The following is a 16,492-nucleotide window of genomic DNA, read 5'->3' as shown; positions in this document are numbered from 1 at the left end:
GCTTTAACTGGTAATTGCGCGGTCATGCAATGTTGTACCCAAACAAAATTTGCGTCCTTTTCTTCCCACAAATAGAGCTTTCTTTTGATGGTATTTGATTGCCTCTGCGATTTTTATTTTTTGCGATATAAACGTAAAAAGACCGCAAATTTTGAAAAAAAATGATATTTTCTACTTTTTGTTATTAGAAAAATCCAATAAACTCAATTTTAGTCATACATTTAGGCCAAAATGTATTCAGCCACATGTCTTTGGTAAAAAAAAAGTCAATAATTGTATATTTATTGGTTTGCGCAAAAGTTGTCACATCTACAAACTAAGGTACGTTTTCTGGAATTTACGCAGCTTTTAGTTTACGACTGTCTATCTCATTTCTTGAGGTGCTAAAATGACAGGGCAGTACAAAACCCCCCCAAATGACCCCATTTTGGAAAGTAGACCCCCTAAGGAAATTGATAAGAGGCATGTTGAGCCCATTGAATATTTTATTTTTTTGCCTCAAGCGATTGAATAATGACAAAAAAAAAATTTTTTTTTTTTTTTTACACAAAGTTGTCACTAAATGATATATTGCTCACACATGCTATGGGCGTATGTGAAATGACACCCCAAAATAAATTCTGCTGCTTCTCCTGAGTACGGGGATACCACATATGTGGGACTTTTTGGGAGCCTAGCCGCGTACAGGGCCCCGAAAACCAAGCACCGCCTTCAGGCTTTCTAAGGGCGTAAATTTTTGATTTCACGCCTCACTACCTATTACAGTTTTGAAGGCCATAAAATGCCAAGATGGCACAAAACCCCCACAAATGACCCCATTTTAGAAAGTAGACACCCCAAGCTATTTGCTGAGAGGCATGTTGAGTCCATGGAATATTTTATATTTTGCCACAAGTTGCGGGAAAATTACAAACTTTTTTTTTTTTTTTTTTTTTTTCACAAAGTTGTCACTAAATGATATATTGCTCATGCATGCCATGGGCATATGTGAAATGACACCCCAAAATAAATTCTGCTGCTTCTCCTGAGTACGGGGATACCACATATGTGGGACTTTTTGGGAGCCTAGCCGCGTACGGGGCCCCGAAAACCAAGCACCGCCTTCAGGCTTTCTAAGGGCGTAATTTTTTGAGTTCACTTCTCACTACCTATTACAGTTTTGAAGGCCATAAAATGCCAAGATGGCACAAAACCCCCACAAATGACCCCATTTTAGAAAGTAGACACCCCAAGCTATTTGCTGAGAGGCATGTTGAGTCCATGGAATATTTTATATTTTGCCACAAGTTGCGGGAAAATTACAAACTTTTTTTTTTTTCACAAAGTTGTCACTAAATGATATATTGCTCACGCATGCCATGGGCATATGTGAAATGACACCCCAAAATAAATTCTGCTGCTTCTCCTGAGTACGGGGATACCACATATGTGGGACTTTTTGGGAGCCTAGCCGCGTACGGGGCCCCAAAAACCAAGCACCGCCTTCAGGCTTTCTAAGGGCGTTACAGTTTTGAAGGCCATAAAATGCCAAGATGGCACAAACCCCCCCCCCCAAATGACCCCATTTTAGAAAGTAGACACCCCTAAATTTAGGGGTACACTAGTGAGACTAGGTAATAAATGGCGGGTGCCCTGAAACTATAAAAAAATAACTAACCAACCAGCGTCACCTGTAACAGTTATATGGTGATCACTGGTGAAAGGGTTAACTAGGGGGCAATCAGGGGGCTTTATGCGGTAGTATATGGGGGTCCCTGGCGCTATAAAAAGCTGCGGCGAACCTAAATACCTACCTGCCTAACTAGCGTCACCTGTGACACTAATACAGCGATCAGAAAAACGATCGCTTATTAGGCTGGGTTCACACTGGAGCGATGCGGGAACGCCACGAATGCGCGGCGGGTTCCCGCATCGCATGCCTCCCGGCGGCAGTTCACACTGCCCTATGCGAACTGCTGGGAGTGTCAGTGAAATGTTAATGACACCCCCAGATCAGTTCGCATATCGCAGTGCGATCTGCAAACTTGGATCGCATGGTGTGAACACCCATGCGATCCGATTCTGCTGCGGACCAAAAAAAGGGTCCCGTGCGAGTTTGCGGCGGGTGCGGCGGGTGCGACACGAATTCAGCCATACTATCTGTATAGCTGAACTCGAATCGCACAGAGATCGGATGTGATTTGCACTGCAGTGCGGTGCGAATCACATCCGTTCTCATAAACCGCTGCAATGTGAACCCAGCCTTAGTGACACTGGCGACGGGGGGTGATCACGGGGTTAAACCTTTATTGGGGGGGTTAGGGGGGTACCTTAGAACTAAAGGGGGCTAACCCTAACTGCCCTAACAGTTATTAGTCACAAATGACACCTGCCGGGTGATCAGGGGGTTAAACCTTTATTAGGTAATAAATGGCGGGTGCCCTGAAACTATAAAAAAATAACTAACCAACCAGCGTCACCTGTAACAGTTATATGGTGATCACTGGTGAAAGGGTTAACTAGGGGGCAATCAGGGGGCTTTATGCGGTAGTATATGGGGGTCCCTAGCGCTATAAAAAGCTGCGGCGAACCTAAATACCTACCTGCCTAACTAGCGTCACCTGTGACACTAATACGGCGATCAGAAAAATGATCGCTTATTAGGCTGGGTTCACACTGGAGCGATGCGGAAACGCCGCGAATCCGCGGCGGGTTCCCGCATCGCATGCCTCCCGGCGGCAGTTCACACTGCCCTATGCGAACTGCTGGGAGTGTCAGTGAAATGTTACTGACACCCCCAGATCAGTTCGCATATCGCAGTGCGATCTGCAAACTCGGATCGCATGGTGTGAACACCCATGCGATCCGATTCTGCTGCGGGCCAAAAAAAGGGTCCCGTGCGAATTTGCGGCGGGTGCGGCGGGTGTGGCGGGTGCGGCGGGTGCGGCGAATGGCTGAACTCGAATCGCACAGAGATCGGATGTGATTTGCACTGCAGTGCGGTGCGAATCACATTCGTTCTCATAAACCGCTGCAATGTGAACCCAGCCTTAGTGACACTGGCGACGGGGGGTGATCACGGGGTTAAACCTTTATTGGGGGGGTTAGGGGGGTACATTAGAACTAAAGGGGGCTAACCCTAACTGCCCTAACAGTTATTACAGTCACAAATGACACCAATGCAAAAAAAAAAAAAAAAAAAATGACATTGGTGTCACTGTGACTGGGGGGCAGGGGTAATTGGGGGGGTGATCGGGGGGTAAAGGGGGGGTGTGAGTGTGCCTGGCATGTTCTACTGTGTGTGGGATGTGTTGGTGCAACTCACTGATCCGCTCTCCTCCGTGTCGGAACGAAAAATACCGACACGGAGGAGAGAATACATCACTTCCTCTCCTGTGTTTACATTACAGGAGAGGAAGTGATGTCACCGGGGATTTCCATTCGTCGGGAGCGATCGCGAGGGGGTGGCCATGAATGAATGGCCGTCCCCTCGTCCGGGATCGCTCCCGAACGAAAACCGACCGCCGCAGGCACCGGGCGGGGGCCCGATCGGGCCCCCGACCCGCGGGAGGCAAAGCACGTACATGTACGTGCTTATGCCTGCCCGTGCCATTCTGATGACGTACATCGGCGTGAGGCGGTCGGCAAGTGGTTAAGGTAGGATTAGGTTATAAAAAAATAATAATATCCCAAACATCTCATAGAGCACTTTTCAATCCATCATTCGAAACTGGAAAGAGAATGACACAGCTGCAAACCTACCAAGACATGTCCCTTCCACCTAAACTGACAGGCCGGACAAGCAGAGCATTAATCAGAGAAGCTCCCAAAAGGCCCATGGTAACTCTGGAGGAGCTGCAGAGATCCACAGCTCAGGTGGGAGAATCTGTCCACAGTATAACTATTAGTCGTGCACTCCACAAATCTGGCCTTTATGGAAGAGTGGTTAGAAGAAAGCCATTATTGAAAAAAAAGGCATAAGAAGTCCCATTTGCAGTTTACGAGAAGCCATGTGGGGGACACGGCAAACATGTGGAAGAAAGTGCTCTTGTGAGATGAGACCAAATTGAACTTTTTGGCCTAAAAGCAAAGCACTATGTGTGACATAAAACAAACACTGCACATCACCCTGAACATACCATCTCCATCGTGGTGGAGGCAGCATTATGTTGTGGGGATGCTTTTCTTCAGCAGAGACAGGGAAGCTGGTCAGAGTTGTTGAGAGTATGGATGTAGCCAAATACAAGGCAATCTTAGAAGAAAACCTGTTAGAGTCTGCAAAAGACTTGAGACTGGGGCATAGATTCACCTTCCAGCAGGACAGTGACCCTAAACATACAGCCAGAGCTACCATGGAATGGTTTATATCAAAGCATATTCATGCAGTGGGGTAATTATCAGGGTTCCAGCAGTCACACTTCTGACTGGGCCCTGTAGTTCCGCCACTTCTGGGGGCCCACTGCCCCTGCCCTTGTGAGGGGCCTGCCTGTCTGTTCTGTGTCTATTCTGGCTGTTGTGATGAGGGCAGCATATGTCGGTTTGTTCCACTGTGGGAAGGGGGGCTTTTGCCCACTGAGGGGAGAGAAGGCAGAGGCAGTGCTGAGACTGTGGACCACCCTGCCTATCCAGAGACAGAGAGAATGTAGAGAGGCAGGGTGGACACTGAAAAATAAAGCCAGCAGACCTGCTGACACCAATTGAGTGAAGACGGGGGAGGACTACCCATGAAGCAAGGCATTCCTGGAGGAGGCAAGGTGACAAAATTCTGAGGGGGGAACAATTGATTGACGGTAGGTAAAGTGACATTTTGCAGTGCAATTGATCCCAACCTCCACCACCTCTGCCTCTTACAGATCCTATCCCCCCACCACCACCGCAGATTTCATCCCTATCACCCCCATCACCTCTACAACAGAGGTGATGGGGGATAGGGATGATATCGGTGGTGGGAATGGGATCAGTAAGAGGCAGAGAATGGTGGTGCCATCTTCTCCCACTACCACTGCCACTGATGCCATCCCCCGTAAGTAAGTATCACCGCAGCCATTTCCTCTCAAGTACCACCACTGCCGCCGCCCCCCCCCCCCCCCCCTCAACACCAAAATCATGCTCTTCCAGGGGCGAGGGCCCCCTTCATGATTTCTTGCACAGGGGCCCTGAAGTTTCTAATTACGCCTCTGTATTCATGTGTTAGAGTGGCCCAGTCAAAGTCCAGACCTAAGTCCAATTGAGAATCTGTGGCAAGACTTAAAAATTGGTAATATATTAGAATGGGGTAATTGGCGCTACCTAATAAATTATCCTATGTCTTATATCATAAACTTTTTTAGTTAAACACAGTGGAATTAAGGGTTTCAGGGACTCATCTACTTGTTATTATGTGGTATAATCCCTTCATATACCTATACTAGGTCTGTATCACAATGGTCATTTATATAAAAAGGGTCAGTGGAATTCAATTGTGTATAATGAGTTTAAGTGGATAGTTATAAATAATATTCCATAGTAAAGTGCAACATAATAATAATAAAGTGTTCAGTGAAAAAGTGCAATTAGTGCTTATATACCCTATACGTGCTACAATATAATGCGCCCTATTGTACCATTAATATTAAATGACCACGAAAATATATATATGAAATTAATGGCCATAAAAAATAATAAAAATAAATATGAAAATAAAAAAATAATAATAGAAAAGTAAAGCTGTAAAAAAATCAAGCTATACAAAAAATACAAGAGATAATAAAAAATCAGCAGGCAGGCCAAAATAAATAAATGAGGTTAATGTCCACAAAAAGTTATTTGATTGTGCAAGTCCAGCAGAAAAATATTTTCATAAAGTGACCTTCGTGCTCATGTACCCTTCAAGTGACTCGAGTGCTCCCTCACAAGGGTCCCCACTCACCAAATATCTGCACCCCTGCAGGGGTAATGTGCATATAAATCAATTCCTTTATATGTGTCACAGCTCCAAGTACCATACGATTCCAGGAGTCAGACCCAAGTAAGGTATGTTCCTTCTTTATAAATGTCACGCTCAATGGTCTCCAGAAAGCTGAAAGCTGTCGAGTGTGGCCTAAAATAGCTGAGAACGGCCGAGTGCGGCCGAAAATACCCGAAAGCTGCCGAGAACTACCGAGCGCCGCCGAGATACACAGGACATTCGCTCTGTATCTCGGCGGCGCCATTTTTAAATGACAAACACACTGACAAGGCTGCAATGGACTGACAAGGCTGCAAATGACTGACAAGGCTGCAATGGAAGGCTGCAATGCAAGGCTGCAATGCAAGGCTGCAAACGACTGACAAGGCTGCAATGCAAGGCTGCAAATGGCACTGATAAGGCTGCATTGATGGGCATTTAAATGTAAGTTTTTTTCCTTAAACTTCCCTCCTAAAAAAAAATTTCTTTGAAATTCCCTCAGAAACTTGGGATGCATGCTATATGCCAGCGTGTGTTATACGCCGATAAATACGGTAAATTTCTGTTTTTGGTATAAGACTCTGTTTTGAAGTCTGTACATCTTTTCTTCTGATAAACAAATAAAACATATATTTGACTATAAATGGCTGCAGAGAATGTGCTAGACAGTTGGAAGAGATAAAAAGTAAGATGGAAAGGGTGTCAAGACAGATGGCTGTGTGGACTCCTGTAGCATGTACAATTATGGGAGCTGATCGAATGCCGATCGGCAGACCTTTTTCGATCATGCCCCTTCAAAAGAAGCCAGATGTTCTGCTTCGTAACACATGGGCTAAATGTCGGCTGGTTTCCATCGAACCTTCCGATACTGCCCAATATTTGGCTCGTGTGTACAGGGCTTAAGTGAAAGTAACTTCAGTGATCTGGGAAGGAGCATGAGTTAATGGGAGTGAACGTCTGGAGGATTTGGGGAACCTGGATATTGTGCAGCGAAAGAATGACCGTCACTCCTGTCAGTTAAGCCTGGTGCACACAGGTACACACACCCAGCAGGCTGAACGAAAAAAAATGAGGAGCTTGTTGTACTAACTATGCAATGTTAGTACAGCAATCTCCCAGATAAGCTATTGTGTTCTGACATGGGGACTGTATTTAACTAGCATTAGAGGAAAACAGTGTAGACTCTGACTTGGTGATTGCTGATTGAGGGTGCTGTGGGGGGTACCAGCAGAATTTTTGGGGGTGCTTTAGCAGCCCCTGCCCTTAGGCCTACCTCTATGAAGGCTGTCTCCCTTTCAATCTATTATGAATGTTGCTTCCAGACTACTCTACCTTACCAACCGCTGGGTGTCTGCCTCCCCTCTCTGACAATCCCTACACTGGCTTCAGATTGCCCAGCAAATTAAATTGAAAATACTAACAGCAACATACAAAGCCATTCACAACTTTGCCCCGAGCTACATCACCAATCTGGTCTCAAAATATCACTCAAACCATCCTCTGTGCTCAGCCCAAGACCCCCTGCTATCTTGTCTCCTCCTTCCATGCTAGACTTCAGGGCCTCTCCAGAGCCTCTCCCATCCTCTGGAAATCTCTATCACAATCTGTTCAGCTATTTTCTACTCTGGACACCTTTAGGCGATCCCTGGAAACTCATCACTTCAGAGAAGCATATCCCTCCTCCACCTAACTGAACTTTTAATTCTTCTTAACCCTTTTGTATTTTATTGTAAACTGTATTTTCTCCCTTTATATTGTAAAGCAGTGTGCAAACTGTTGGCGCTATATAAATCCTGTAAAATATTATTAATAATCTTTGAGTATAAATTACTTCAGTGTACAAGCAGATAGAGAGGTTAGAGATTGGATATTTTTTTTTATGTATGGTAAGAATATCTAAATACATTACTGCCCTAATATAGACACAGGTGAACTTTAATAGCCAGTATTTATGGACTTTAGGCTACATATGCAATTTGTGTTCAACATCAGTTGATTCTGAGATAATGCAGAATTCATTGCAGTGTACATTTGACCTCTTATTCTGCATTTGACTTGCATAAAGCTACTTTTACATTTGCATTGACTTGTTTGGTAAGAGAAACAGTTCTGGTGCAAACAAAAATAGGTCCTTAAAGCACTGAAAAAGGAAAGGGGGGATTAGTTTACAGGGGAGGTGGGACTTTAAATGCAGCACATGGAAGCAAAACGATGAAAGGGCGAATGTAAAGGAGTTTTATTAATACATCAATAAATAAAAGTACAATGGTACATAATAGTAGTACAAGTAACATAATGATACAGAATAGTAATCAGAAAAACAAAGAAAAGGCTCCTCTAAGAGTAGAATTAAAAGCTATTTAATTTCCCAAAAAGGGTTAAAAACACTTATAAGATATGTAGACTGGCAGAGCATATCATTAATATCCAGAATAGTAATACATAATAGCATACATATAATAATACATATAATAATAGGATCACTAAATACAATCCAAATAAATATATGGTATACAATAGACAAAATAATAATAATAATACATTTGATGGTAAATTCATATAATATGAACACAAAAACATTCCCTCAAAAGGCATAATATATAACAGTACTTTAGAGGTAATACCTGCAGGACCTATAGTCTCACTAAACCTGAGGGGGAAAATAGAATTCTGTAATAACTTAAAAATCTTGATGCAATTGATAAATACACGGAAACCGGTAGCTCTAAACATTTCATGGCTTAACCGCCACTCATCAGGAGCAAGCACGTGTGAAATCTATAAAAATATATTAGAATAGAAGAGAGAAAATTAGTTAAGTGTATAAAAAATATGACTAAGAAGACAAGGTTGGGGGGAAGAACAAGTGATCACCACGACCAGAGCTAATTTACTGGGATTCGCTGTGTAGATGGTGTGGTAGTGGAACAAAGCAAGTGGTCCGGGGAACAGCTCCAACCGGGAGCTGAGGTGGACAACCACACAGCACCGTCATGGACGATTCCCAGGGTGATGATTCCCAAGCCAAAGTATATTGATTTTTGTGTGGGTTTTGAGTATATCCACACACCAGTATCCACGATGAGAAGTTCAGGGTCTATGTAGATCGTCAAAGTGGTCCGTGAGGAGGATCAGCAGTACAGGCTGTACCCTAAAGGGCTGCCAGTCTTAAAGCAAGAAGTAGCTCTAGGAAACAGTGGAATAGAGAAAGAGACGGCACCCTCTAAGTGCAGCAGTGAAGTTACTCAAATTTATTAAAAATGGTTAAAAAACACTCCCATTAAATTAGTGGTGTAAAGGCACATCAGAGATGTAATGTTTCATCCGTATGTCCATGGGGATGACTCGCAGGGCTGTAAGGCAGGGTTTCCGACATCTGACTTTTTGACCGATGGTTGGTGTTTTGGTCCATTCCATGGATTTCCTCGGAATGGTCAGAGTAATCGGGGTAGTGCTGGTAGCTGTGGTGCCCTTGGTCCGATGTTCAAGGAGTGGGTGTCCTCAAAGCTAAATTATGTCAAGTAGAAGGGGGGTTGCCATGGAGACGCGTCATGCGTCCCCGCCGGCCACTGCGCATCACGCGTCTCCATGGCAACCCCCTTCCCTCGGCGCGCTATAGCTATACACACGCCGCATCTCAGCGTGTCTGACACACCTCCCTGCGCGCTCTGCAGTCTTGTAATCCACACAGTCATGAAACACACCAATTCTCTGTATGGTCCCATCTACTTGACATAATTTAGCTTTGTTACTACCCACCGTTTTTGCCCCTCCCACTTAGTCTTTAAATTTGCCTCCATCACACATACATTATCTAAAGCCTGATGAAGGTGCATGCATGCTCCGAAGTGCTGCTTTGTCCAGCCCGTCTCCTGAGGACACCGACTCCTTGAACATCGGACCAAGGGCACCACAGCTACCAGCACTACCCCCATTACTCTGACCATTCCGAGGAAATCCATGGAATAGACCAAAACACCAACCATCGGTCAAAAAGTCAGATGCCGGAAACCCTGCCTTACAGCCCTGCGAGTCGTCCCCATGGATATACGGATGAAAAATTGAATGAATGAATGAAATACTTATATAGCGCACAATGCGAACTGAATCGCCTCTCTGATGTGCCTTTACACCACTAATTTAATTTGAGTGTTTTTTTAACCATTTTTAATACATTTGAGTAACTTCACTGCTGCACTTAGAGGGCGCCGTCTCTTTCTCTATTCCACTAACTCCTAATATTAATTTGGGGCTGTGAATATCACCTAAACTTGCGTTGTTTAGAAGATCAGAAGTTGCAGCTGATGACATCACCGGTGTATGCACAGTACCTCTGCATTCAGGGCATGCTCAGAGTGTGCCGTGAAGGTGCATACTAGCACAGTATGGCATAGAGCTGCAGGGGCATATTTAAGAAAAAAAAATAGGTAGAGTTTAACATCTTTGGTATCTCAAAGTAAGTACCCCCCTCCCCCAATACCTGATTATGCACCCACCAGGGCTATAAAATCTAGCTAGTATTCAAGCTAAAAACTGGCATCTCCCACCCCTGCTGGATGTTATATGTGATTATGTAGAAAATATGGCTTGCCTGGGTAGTGGCAAAAAACTGATAGGTCATACCTCAAAATGTTTGCAAAGCCAGCAGGCTACTGGAACACCATCTACCCCAAAACTGAAATCACATTTGTAATTGAAATTGCTAAATAAACCTATCAAAGAAATGCTTACTACCAAGCTTCTAGTAACAGAATAGTTTCAGGCAATCCAAAACTGTTACAATTGTATGTTATATTGTTGTTGTTATTATTACCTACAATTATAAAAAGTTAGGTTTATTTTTATCTAATAATCTTTTTATGATGTTTATAGTTCCTAGGCTGCGTGCTTTTCCTCTACTATGTCATGGACACCCTGTGTATTCCAGTGTTCACCAACATGAGCAAACAGCCATTCAGTGTAAAGACTTTGGTGTTATCCATTTTCCATGCTACACTACCAGGTGAGAAAGATCTCTGCCCCCTTCTAACTGTTTAGTGCCTTGAATCAGGTGAATATTAGTGGGGGTGGAAACCTTTGTGGCAGCCCATATGGCCATGATGGGGCCTACTGGCAAGGAATAGAGATGGTTGCTTTTCTTCTATAACGTACATGTGCCTTCTTTGTGCACTGATTTGGTAATGTCAGACTAGAAAGTGGAGGTTGCCAGAATTTTAACTACCTCATTTTCTTCCTTTCAGGTATATTCTTTGTTTCATCAAAGATCTAAATTCAGATTTTAGACTACTTTCCTATAATTAATTGTTGTGTTTTTAAAGGAACCCTTGTGCTGCTGCTGTCATTCTTCGGCGTCTTGCACTGCTGGTACAATGCTTTCGCAGAGATGCTCCGCTTTGCAGATCGAATGTTTTACAAGGTGACATCTCTTCATAATTTATTCTGTAATCAAGTCTAATATGTGTTTTTTGCCTAATTAAAACAAGTAGTTTAAGTGTAATGCCCTGTACACACAATAGCACATTCCGACAACAAAATCCATGCTTTTTCTTTCTATGGATGTTGGCTCAAAATTGTCTTGCAAACACACGGTCACACAAAGTTGGTCGGAAATTCCGAACATCAAGAACGCGGTTACGAACAACACGCACAATGAACCGAGAAAAATGAAGTTCAATAGCCAGTGCGGCTCTTCTGCTTGATTCTGAGCATGCGTGGCAATTTGTGCCTTTCGGAATTGTGTACACACAATCGGAATTTACGTCAAAGGATTTTGTTGTCGGAAAATTTGAGATCCAGTGCCAGGAGTTTTTAATAGGAGATACTGGTGGCCTGCCCTAGAACATAAAGAACGCTTTTACTTTTCTGAAACAGAGGCTCATTAATGGTATAATGGTACATAGGGAAGCTGGAATTTAGAGAAAATGGGTGAACTTAGCCTTTAACCTGAACATTGTTGGATTGATCAGCTTTGTGGTCAGAAGAAGAAGTGTTTGTGAATTACAAGGACAGCTGTGCAGAATTACAATTTTGTGGGGGAAAAACAATAAACCTATTCAAATGCATCTGTGTATATACAGTATTTAGTGGTCTGTCTGTTTCACGTTAACCTGTACTTTAACAAATAACAGAGTATGATCTATTGGGCAGCACAAGCATTTTTCTTTGTCTTAAATTACCTGTTATTATTGTTTTGTTTATACAGGACTGGTGGAATTCCACTTCATTCCCAAGCTATTACCGGACATGGAATGTGGTGATCCATGATTGGCTCTTTCATTATGTGTACCAAGACCTTCTGTGGGTAAGGGCCTGGTAGGAAGACAAAAATAGACAAATTATAAAAATAAGTGTCATTTTTGAAACAAGTGATTGATCTTCTTTTTCATTTTGTTTTCAGCTGCTAAAAAAGAAGTTTCGTTCAGCAGTGACACTGGCCGTATTTCTCATGTCCGCTTGTGTGCATGAATATGCCTTGATAATATCACTTGGGTATTTTTACCCAGTTATGTTTTGCCTCTTTACTATTTTCGGAGGTACAGATGGAGATCATTCTTAACCTTTTATTACTGGTATTGCTGGGATCAAGTGGCAGGAATGCTGATTTTAGGTTAATGTTTGGGTTATGTTGGGTTTCTGAAAATCTTGCAGGGTCCTCTGCCTGTGTTTGAAGGTTCCAATGACATCCAATAAAGTAGGTTTTATCAAAAGCCACCAACAACGGTGAAACAAGTGCAAGTTTCTAATTTAACATGAAAGGAAATCAGTGCAAGCTGTTTAATGACTTTAACTTGACTTCTATATCTTGAGCTGAATACACCTCACCTTGGACCCAGCCTGAGGCCTACAGTCAGGAAAGCTACTGTCTGGAACTTCATAATGTCAAGGAAAGACCATCCTTGCGCAATGCAAAAATTTGAGTTTGGAGAATTTAAATAGTTTGGTCAAATTCAACATACTTTACTATTATTGTTTTTTTTTTAAATCTTTGCATATTCATTGATGGTGGCAAAACTAAAGGGCAATAACCCATAGCAAACAGATTCAGTTACCACAGGTTACAGAACTTTTTGTTGAATAACCTTGACTGTGGTTGTTGTAGAAGACTTGACTTTTTTACTTTTGTTCTGGTTTGCATACAGTATGTCCTGTATAGAAATATTTGTACTGTGAATAACTAATCTCTCTCTGTATATTCTTGTCTTTTTTAGTTCTGTTTAATTTCATACTCAATGACAAACGAAAAAGTCCAGTGTCCAATGTAATACTATGGACCTCCCTGTTCATTGGTCAGGGCATCCAGGTTTCTCTATACTGTCAGGAATGGTATGCACGGATCCATTGTCCACTCACAGAGGTACATTGACCTTTTAACATTCAAGCAATATTGTGCATTATCCAGAATAATATATATTATGTAAGATATAAAAACAAAGCAGCCATAAATCACTCACAGTATTCATTTCAAAGTATAGCTCAGAGTGATACAACCTTGATGACTAGGTTTACTCTATAGACTTATCTTTGAACTGGTATTATCTGGTTTGGGCTTATGCAGATGTTGTTAACTGGGATTAGGTAAAAACTCTGTAATGTCTTAAAGTAGGGTTTATGGAAACCGTTTTTATTGTTAAATTTAAGAGTAAAAGCAAGGTGGAAAACCTACTGTAAATTACAGTATCTCACATAAGTGAGTAAACCCCTCACATTTTTGTAAATATTTTATTATATCTTTTCATGTGACAACACTGAAGAGTGTACAGCTTGTATATTTGCCGAAGAATACACGGAAGGGAAAACTGTGGGACTTTAAAAGGTGTCGAAGAAAAAATATATATAGTATTTTTTAATTATAAAAAATATATTTTATTAATAACAATAAAAACATTCTCATGAAAAATCCCTTGTTGCATATCAAATTAATTTCATGTACATGTACAGACACTACCACTCTACATGTTTTGCTTCGAGTGAGCTTCTTCAGGAGATTCTAGAGTACTGTATGAAATGGTTACTAAGAGAGCTAAATAAAAAAACAACAAAAATGGGATTAATTACTACAGAGTTACAATTACAAATGGTTAAAATATAGGTGCTCAGAAATACACTTGTTGTTATATTTAATATTGCCAAAAAGGAATTTTGCAATCAAAGAATATTATTGAAGAATAGAAGGACCTACCAAGTATGAAGAGTTTGCAAAATAAGATGCCTGGGCGTTCAATTTCTGAATATTGAGTTGTCTGTTGGGAATATTCAGAAAGTGAACGCACAGACGTCTTATTTTGTAAACTCTTCATACTCGGTAGGTCCTTCTATGCTTCAATAGTATTCTTTGAATGTAAAATTCCCTTTTGGCAATATTAAATATAAAAACAAGTGTATTTTTGTGCACCTATGTTTTGAAAATTTGTAATTGTAACTCTGTAGTAATTAATCCCATTTTTGTAGTTGTTTTTTATTTATCTCTCTTAGTAATCATTTCATACAGCTCTCTAGAACTCCTGAAGAAGCTCACTCAAAGCGAAATATGTAGAGCGGTAGTGTCTATATATGTACATGGGATTTTTTTATGTTAATGTTATTATTGTTATTAATAAAATATTTTTTATAAATTAAAAAAAAAATACTATATATATATATTTTTTCCTCGACACCTTTGAAGTCCCACGTTTTTCCTTTTCCATGTATTCTTCATAAAAATTGGGACGTAGACCCTGAAACTGAGCTACAGCACAGTGGCCAAGACCATACAGCGATTTAACAGGACAGGTTCCACTTAGAACAGGCCTCGCCATGGTCGACCAAAGAAGCTGGATACACGTGCTCAGCGTCATATCCAGACGTTGTCTTTGGGAAATAGACATATGAGTGCTGCCAGCATTGCTGCAGAGATTGAAGGTATGGGGGGTCAGCCTGTCAGTGCTCAGACCATACACCGCACATAGGGATGAGCTTCATGTTCGAGTCGAACCCATGTTCAATTCAAACATCGTCTGTTCGCCCGTTCGGCGAATTCCAAACGTTATGGGGCGTTCACACCAACTTCGAGTGGCGCGTCATGGCCCATAATTCACTGCGGCATTGCAGTGCATTGCTGGCTGCTGATTGGCCAAGCATGCACTATGACCCGCATGCTTTGGCCAATCACAGAGCAGAAAAACGGAGAGCCAGGGTGGCTTTGGCCAATTATGTCTCAAGGGGTTTAGTACAAGCCCCACACTATATAAGGTCGCCTGCGTGGCGGAATTGTGTAGTGTGTTGCGGTGGCAGAGAGAGATAGACAGAGAGACAGTGTCATCTGATTTAAGTTAGATAGAATAGGCAGGCGAGTCAATTAGCTTCACTTACAGTGTGTAGAGGATATATATGCATCCCATGTGTGTTGTATATATATTTATACACTGTATTCAGTTTAGCTAAATCCGTTCCTGTTATTCTCTTCATAATATACAGACTATTTTCACTTAGGCGGCGTACACACGTGGGGACTGTCTGCCGAAACTAAGTTCGTCAAACAGTCCGCTCAAACTTTTGAATGAACGAACACGCCCACACACGGCACTTTTTGAGCGGACAAATACGGCAAACTTTGTTCGTCGTACTAAGTCCCACACACGAGGGGACAGTCCGCTCATTTCGAGCGCGTGTGCAGGTAGGCGGGGCCCGCGAAGGAGACGTCGCGGGCTCCGCCGCCTGGAATGGACTTAAAGGGGAACCCCAATGCCGAAAAAAATCGGCGTGGGGGTCCCCCCAAAGTCCACAACAGACCCTTGTCCGAGCACGCTACCCGGCCGGCCAGGAAAGGGGGGCGAGCGAGCGCGCCCCCCCTCCTGAGCCGTACCAGGCCGCGTGCCCTCAACATGGGGGGTGCCTTGGGGAAGGGGGGCCGCGCGGCCCCCCCACCCCAAAGCACCTTGTCCCCATGTTGATGAGGACAAGGGCCTCTTCCCGACAACCCTGGCCGTTGGTTGTCGGGGTCTGCGGGCGGGGGGCTTATCGGAATCCGGGAGCCCCCTTTAATAAGGGGGCCCCCGGATACCGGCCCCCCACCCTATGTGAATGAGTATGGGGTACGATGTACCCCTACCCATTCACCTGTAAAATAAAAGTACCCAAAAAAAAACACAACACACGAGATAAAATATTTTATTGCACAGCTCCGGGGGTCTTCTGTCTTCGGGGGTCTTGTCCCCCTCTTCGGTTCTTCTGCCGGGCCACCGCGCCTTCTTATAGCTCTTTTGCAGGCGGTGGCCCGGTCTTCTGTCGCCGCCTTCCGTTCTTCTGTCGCCGCCTTCCGTTCTTCTGCCGGGCCACCGCGCCTTCTTATAGCTCTTTTAGAGGCGGTGGCCCGGTCTTCTGTCGCCGCTGTCGCCGCCGCCTTCCGTTCTTGTTCTTCTTGTTCTTCTTGTTCTTCTCCAGGAGATGTTGACACGTCGCTCTCTCCGGCCGGAATGCCAGAGCCGCGCTGAGCGGCCACTTATATAGTGACAATGGGGCGGTGTCACATGGTATATGTCACATGGGTTGGTCACATGGTGACCCCGCCCCCTTACGATGTCATAGTCCCCATGTGACATCAACCCATGT

General features: G+C 43.3%; 1 protein-coding gene across 1 annotated transcript in view; it reads left to right on the top strand.

Moving 5' to 3' along the window:
* LOC143983796 (sterol O-acyltransferase 2-like) overlaps positions 1-16,492 on the top strand; it is a 433,796-nt gene that overhangs the window by 402,623 nt on the left and 14,681 nt on the right. Inside the window, exons 10-14 of the mRNA XM_077483886.1 lie at positions 10,778-10,907; positions 11,224-11,321; positions 12,108-12,206; positions 12,303-12,438; positions 13,114-13,259. Coding sequence (XP_077340012.1) covers positions 10,778-10,907; positions 11,224-11,321; positions 12,108-12,206; positions 12,303-12,438; positions 13,114-13,259 — 609 coding nt within the window. The remainder of the gene's footprint in view (positions 1-10,777; positions 10,908-11,223; positions 11,322-12,107; positions 12,207-12,302; positions 12,439-13,113; positions 13,260-16,492) is intronic.

Source organism: Lithobates pipiens, unplaced genomic scaffold (genome assembly GCF_037356315.1).
Source record: "Lithobates pipiens isolate NorthernLeopardFrog02 unplaced genomic scaffold, aLitPip1_a1.2 Scaffold_16, whole genome shotgun sequence".
NCBI classification, from domain to species: domain Eukaryota; kingdom Metazoa; phylum Chordata; class Amphibia; order Anura; family Ranidae; genus Lithobates; species Lithobates pipiens.
The sequence above is the reverse complement of the archived record's forward strand: the minus strand, read 5'-3'. Positions and strand labels throughout refer to the sequence as shown.